The following is a 6,802-nucleotide window of genomic DNA, read 5'->3' on the forward strand; positions in this document are numbered from 1 at the left end:
GGTGATGTCTTGGCTGCCCTTCCAGGCCAGGTGGCCACAACTCAAATCCTGCAGCCTGGGGTTGAGCACCGCGCTGCACCGAGCCCTGGGTTGGATAGTGAGTGTTAATGTGGTCACCGCAGGTGGGTAATGTTTTATAGCTAGAGGCAAGTGAGCTTTTATTTTTTAAGAAGTTTTAAGAGAATAATTGTACGTTTCTGTGCAGCAAAGTGGCTGATGACTCATGAAATGCAAGAAGAGAATGTAGTAATCCAGATTTTTCTGACCTCTGGTACATTTCAGATTATTTACCTAATATGTATTGAGGGGTTTTAACCCTTAGTTTTATCAATTTTTCTAGTTTTATTTTATTTTTATAAAATAATTGAAAAAGAACCAAAAATGAAATCAGAAGTTCCATAGGTGGGTCCCGCCCCTCCCAATGTGCCCCCACAATAAGACATTGTAGAGGACATTTTGAATCAAAATGTATTATGACCATTTAGAGTTTACTGTTTTCTAACAGTCGAGCAGCTACGAGGGCCTCGCTCCAGGTGGTGCTCTGCACCGTCTGGGCGCGTCTACACCTGTGCAGCGGGTTTGTGACCGTGTCTTGTGCTCGTGGTGTAGGAACCAAGCAGTGCTGTTTGTACACTGACCACTCCTGTGTAAACTGTGGTTATATGCGGTGGCCTCTCTGTATAATGTCTCGTTTGCTATGTGGATTGTAAAATGGATGATCCAATTATAGTACCTGCTAACCACAGCTCTGAGGCTCTATGTCGTTGTCTTTAGTTCCGTCCCACGGTCTGTGTGTCTCGAGGATGTCAGACGCTCGCATGACGCTCGGTGGTGATGCCACTTTAACTTAAGCCTTAATCAGATGTTAAATTCGTAAGTTTCAGAGTATGCAAAAACGTCAGGCAGAGTGAGCTTAAACTGTCCCCATCAAGACCCTAGATCAGAACTCGGCATGTCTTTTCTCTGGAGTCGGAATGGGGCGCATTCAGTGGTACCCCCCTTCAGTCTCTGCGGCCTGGTCTGGCTGTTACCATCGCTTGAGGTATGGACCAGTGTGCGTTTCTGCGGCAGTTGGTTAAGAGACCTGTTCTGAAAGTCAAGGCTTTTTCAGGGTTATTTTCTAAATGTTTGCTTTTCTCTTCCCTCCAGTCTGAGGTTTCTTTATGGGTAATAGAGAGTGAAATTTGGACATAGGCCTCATTCGCAAACCTGCTCAAGTTCTAGGCTTTCTTCAGGTAGTGCCACCTGTCACCACTTCTGCATATGATTCAAATGGATTTTTGTTCTTGTAAAAGCATCTTCAATTTAGAGTGAAAATGGAGGGGACCCAGCTTTCTTTACAATGTGGATCTACCTCAGTTAAACAGTTGGGTGCTATTTACTAAGTCTGTCAAATTAAATTGGAAAAAGTAACCAAACTGAGCTACAACTCCATGTGAAACTTGAAATAATCATTTGTTTATTTAGTATTTTTATTTATTTTGTGCCTTTTATGTTAAACTCTAATGCATTAAAAAAATGCGTATGAATTAAGTTTTAGATTACAGGTGGGGAGAAAAGCCCAACTGGCCGTGGAATCTGACGTACCCCCCTGCCAAGTGCTATGGTGTATTAGGATCCCTACTGCCTTCTTGTGAGAAGAAAACAAATCTAATGTCCAGGAGCAAACTTCCCCTTTTACAGACGATAAGTTCCAGACTCTTCTATGCAGATATTTGTAGCTGTCACTTCGTTTTCTGTGCCAATGAAGGGGTGGTCAAAAACAAAACAAAACACACATCAAGTTCTCCTATCATTGCTTTTCACTCACTCATGCCCCTCTTCCACTGGCATATTTTCTAAGAGTTTATTTCATAAGCAGCAGCTGGAATGTTGTCGATTCCATCTCTCTGGACTGACCTACCTGGTAGAGGTGCTAGTGACTGTGGACAGGGAAGGGGGCGAGCTGTACTCACGGCAGCTGGCGGCCTCAGAGCTCGGAGAGCTTCCCGATAGGTAAGGGTAGGAGACCGATGGCTTTCTGTGCTTTTCTATTTGGAGGTTTACACTTCTAGACTTTTCCTACTATGGTGATCTTTTTTTACTTCACTCTTTGGAGGCAACACAATATTTTGGAGTCTGAAGAATTTGATTTTATACCAATAATAAACAATTAGGGATCTCTCCTGTAGTATATAGTTTTACTATTTTACAGAGATCTCTGAATTTTACAAGAGACCAATATTCCTTAGTGGCAAAATTTCACAAATTGATTTGGAAGACTTTTTTTTTTTTTTTTTGGCTGCAGGATCTCAAAAAATTTAAAATGATTCTACTTAAATGTTTTTAATTTTTTGACTTCCATCAGGTTACTACTTAAGCTATATTTTATAAAGAGTAAATCATCCTCTAGTATGCTGCGTATAAAGTTGGCGTTGTTGCACTTTCTCCGTGATAATAAATGCCCTGCGATTGGCCCAGCAGTGTTTTGTTTTTAACCTAACAAGAGTACTTTGGGGCAGGTGATTAAATTTATATAGGTACCTCAAGAAAAAGAACCTGAATATGCTGCATTTTGTTTCTTTAGCTTTTACATGTAGCATTTTATTTTGCTTTTATTGTTTTGTTTCGATATATGCTTTTTGGACCCCAATAGATTGTGGAAAGAATTGAAGTTACTCATGTGGAGATACAGTATCCTTTTCTTTTTAAATTTACTGCAATGTCTGCTTCAAAGATTGCCCACTTCAGAGTAACACTTTACCCAAGCCCACCAGGAGGAAAAGGATACTATGTTTATAAGCAGACAGGAATGTTCAGGATCCTTTCTGTTCATGCTGCTTTCTCCATTCCTTTCTCCATGTCACCAAGAGGTCGCAGAAACTGCTTCTTAGCTCAAAGCTGTCAATGTGGCATCTGAGTATTTTCCCAAATCGCCGTTGAGTAAGTAGCATGATCCTAAAGGTATTGCTGACATTGGCAGCCCAGCCAACCCGGTCTCCAAAGACCCAGCAGCCTTCACGTTTCCTCACCCTCAGCGCTCACCCCCAAATGAGCAGACAGGGCGTGGTTTGATGGACAAGAAAGCTAACAGCAAGACACTGAGCAGCTATCGTCGTGTTTAAGCTTAGCCGGGTCCTTTAAAGTTTGTTTTTACAGCTTTCTAGGTTAAGTAGTTTGCACTATTTTTGCAATAAACCCATGGAAACCTAACAGTTCCTCCTTTGTTCCTTACTGTGTGTATATAAACTAATACTGAGAGTCTGGCCTAGTGTTTTCTCACCCCTTTACATAACCCCTAACATGCACAGAATGCTGTAAATCTGATGACATATGATGTGAATGATATTTTATAAAGTTATTTTGTATGGTGTCAATTTTGTTTTGCCTCATAGTATGTCAGCAAAAAAAATAAAATAAAATTCCTCCTATTTACAGCTGCCTCATCCTTGGTGCTTTGATTACATTTGCATTTGCTTGAACTCGGCCTTCTCGCGTGAAAGCATGCCTGCAGGGCACTGCTGTGCCTCGGAGGGTGTGCCTGGCAGAGCTAGTGTGAACTGAGAAGGGGGGTGTCTGGGAGAGTGACGGAGCTGCTCCAGCAGCTGCCGGGAGGAGTGGCAAGCCACTGTGCTGGGCCCAGTCACGTGCAAGGAGGGCCCGAACTCCGCATTGTGGGTACCGCAGGCCCCTCTGCCCTGGTGGGGCTTACACACACCGGCACTGACACCCTTGGTGGCCTGCTGCACTTTTGGACGCTGCCGTCTGTACAGAAAAGACCTCGTGATGCTGAGGAAGGAAAGGAGGGCTTACATAGAGACGGTGACCGAGAGCCGAGAATGGGCTCTCCTAGTGGAAAGCAGGCCCAGGTTTTGTCCTTGTGTAAAGCCGTTTTCTGGCTTTGAGGAACAGTATGTATTCATCAGACGAAATGAAGAATCAGAGAAACGAGAACTTTAAATGCCCTGTAGTAATTAGCGTTCTGGTCTCTTTGTTGCTGTGCTTCAGGTGCTCGCGCCCGCCCAGGAGATGGGGAGGAGAGAGCGCTCCATGAGCATGGTCACTGCAGCCCCCACCCCAGCTCTCCCTGCACACACGCGCCGGAGTGTTCCTGCAGCTGGCCAGTCTGGGTGACCACCGCGCAGGGAGCCCATGGGACCGGTGAGCCAGCCAGCACGCGCACGCCCTGGGGAGGCAGAGAGCAAGCAGGACAGGGACAGAGAGCGCACCTGGGCCGGGGGGCGGCCACGCGGCTTCCCTCTTCCGTTCTGCTCTCAGGGTCAGGGCGCGCACATGCACACACACCAGTGCTTTTCAAGCCGCCGGGTTCTACACACCAACTACCCAGTTGGCGAGGTGGGATCCAGCTGCCTTCACCGCCACGCCACACCACCTGTTGTTCCTTACTGTGTCTAGAACCCTGTCCTTGCCCTCAGAATCCCAAACCACGTCTTTGTCCCCACGGACCCTGGGGCATGCTAGTCCAGGCTGAAGTACCCAAAAGCCACGGGGGGCACAGCAGCGCTCTCACTCGTGGCCTGTGTCCCCTCGCGGTCGCCATGAGTGAACACGGGTGAGGAAAGGCGCCCTGGTCGGAGCACACGCGGTGGGTGTCTGTGAGCCCATGGACCCGGAGCCGAATGAGCAGGGAGAGAGGTTGCTCAGGAAAGCAGTGGGGCCGAGGTCGGCGTCAAGGACCTTGGAGGCCAAGGGGAGGGTCTACCTCACAGTGAGGAGACCCTGTTTCCTAAAGAGGGTTTTTAAAAAAATTTTATTACTATTTTGTTTTTAAATGTGTTGTAGGGCATGTGGACTCACCAGGAAGAGACAGAGAGAGCGAGAGAGAGAGAGCACGCACAAGCCACCAGGCAGGTCCGGGACTCAAACCATGGTCATCCATGTGGGAGTCCAGCACCCTTAACCACCATGCTGCCTGAGGTTTTTGCTATAGGGTGTATGCACTCACCAGAGAGACAGAAAGCGAGAAATCACCCTCCAGGGGAGATGCCCACGCCGCAATCCCTTCTCCTCCATTCTCCTCTTGGGATCTTGGGCACACACGCACACGCACCTGGCGTGAGTTTAAGCCACCAGTTCCAGGACTCGAACTGCGGTTGACTACATGGGAGTTCAGCGACACAGCCATTACAGTAACTGCTGGGTCCCGTGTTTTGAATATTTTAAAATAAGTTTTATCAGTGGTTGGGTGGGGAAGGAAATAACTATGAGAGGGCACAGGGACTCGGGTGTGGTGTGTGCACGGACTGGTGACAAAGTACTCATTTTGAAAATTCAAAGATTAAACTATCACGATTTTATTGGATATAAATCATAACGTCTTTTAAAAGAAGAGATACTAAGAAGACAACTGAATGTTTACCCTACATGGGGAAAAAAATGAGCACTTATGATCTCATAGACAGTAAAAATAATCACTAAAAATTTAAACACAAGAAAAAAAAGTAAGAGCAATGCTTATGTAGAAATAACTGTTTTGTATCTGATTTGATAACATTTTTCTCTCAGTAAAAGTATTAGAGATACTTACTTAGTTTTTCATTCCTTTTCTTCGTGCAGGATAGTGTGCAGGAGAAAGAGACGAAGACGAACAGCCCCCACAGGGTCTGGTCACGCCGCGAGGCCCCTACTCCAGATCCCTTCCGTAGGGCCTCAGGCGCTTGCACGTGTCCCGCGTGTTTCAGACTGACAAGGCTGGCGCTCGAGCACGCTGCCTTGTGGGGTGTGGCTTCTCTTCAGCAGCACCAAGGAGCTGGCTCAGAAATGCTTATTTTTAAATTTCACAAACTCTCAGGTAGGAAGCGAGGCACTGGAACAGAAGGCTCACAAACCAGTTCCACAAAGCGTTTTACTGTAAAAATACGTACAGATCTTCAACAGAAAAGGAAAGCATATTTCTTTATAGTTAAAAAAAAAAATTTGAACAATGGTCAAATTTCCCACAGCATAAAAATTCAAATATAACATATTCCTATAAATTACAGTCTTGTTTACAGAAACTAATTTCAAAATACACATATATGAATTTACAAGTGATGCTTAGAAGCTCTTCAAAATGTGTTGGTAAACTGGAGTGCCTGCCGCTCCAGCTCGGGCTGCCTCAGAGCTGCTGCACAGGTGCCCAGGAGCTTGGGTGCAGGGTGCAGGGTGCAGGGCGCTGGGCGCCGTCAGAGGGCCAGTCTGGCCTACTTTCTTTGGGTTCTTCATGGGCAGGTGCACAAGACGCTCCCTCTTAGCCAGCAAGGAATTGGTGCGCTGGGAGTCTGAAAAGGAGAGAGGCCCAGGGGCGCAGCTGTGCTCACTCAAGCCCACTGCCGCCCGGAGGGGCCCACAGGCTCATCCCTGAGCACGTCCCTGGCTTAGGATTCAGCTTCGTCATGGCCGTCATTGTCGTCATCCTCATCTTCCCTCTTCTCTTCCTTAAGCATTTTCAGGTATTTACTAGCTAGAATCTTCTTCGGTAATATATCTTAAAAACATAAACGCTCATATCAGCAATGGAAGAGTATGAATACAGCAAAGCATTATTTCAAAACGTACCAGTTCCTGGGACCAGCAGTTAGCGTAATGGCTATGTTGCTGGATTCCCACTTAGCCGACCACGGTTTGAGTCCTGAACCCGGTGGCTTAAAACTCACGCTGGGCGGGACCAGCAAGTGGCACGGTGGTTAAGGCGCTGGGCACTCCCACATGGCCAACCATGGTTCAAGTCCTGGACCTGGTGGCTTACTTTCCCACTTTCTCTCCCTCTCTCTCTGTCTCTCTGGTCACATTAAATGAATGAATAAATAAAAATTAAAAAAAA

General features: G+C 46.3%; 1 protein-coding gene and 1 long non-coding RNA gene across 2 annotated transcripts in view; one reads left to right on the top strand and one right to left on the bottom strand.

The window, feature by feature from the left end:
• The window catches only part of LOC106735234 (uncharacterized), a 6,568-nt gene extending 3,154 nt beyond the window's left edge, over positions 1-3,414 (top strand). Inside the window, exon 2 of the long non-coding RNA XR_001370626.2 lies at positions 31-3,414. This is a non-coding gene — a long non-coding RNA (uncharacterized LOC106735234). The remainder of the gene's footprint in view (positions 1-30) is intronic.
• A 2,658-nt stretch (positions 3,415-6,072) lies between these two features.
• The window catches only part of CHRAC1 (chromatin accessibility complex subunit 1), a gene marked incomplete at its 5' end in the record, with an annotated part of 2,574 nt that continues 1,844 nt past the window's right edge, over positions 6,073-6,802 (bottom strand). The window contains 1 exon segment of the mRNA XM_014589193.2: positions 6,073-6,466. Coding sequence (XP_014444679.1) covers positions 6,357-6,466 — 110 coding nt within the window.

The sequence above is a fragment of the Tupaia chinensis genome, unplaced genomic scaffold, assembly GCF_000334495.1.
Source record: "Tupaia chinensis unplaced genomic scaffold, TupChi_1.0 Scaffold000335_1, whole genome shotgun sequence".
Taxonomy (NCBI): domain Eukaryota; kingdom Metazoa; phylum Chordata; class Mammalia; order Scandentia; family Tupaiidae; genus Tupaia; species Tupaia belangeri.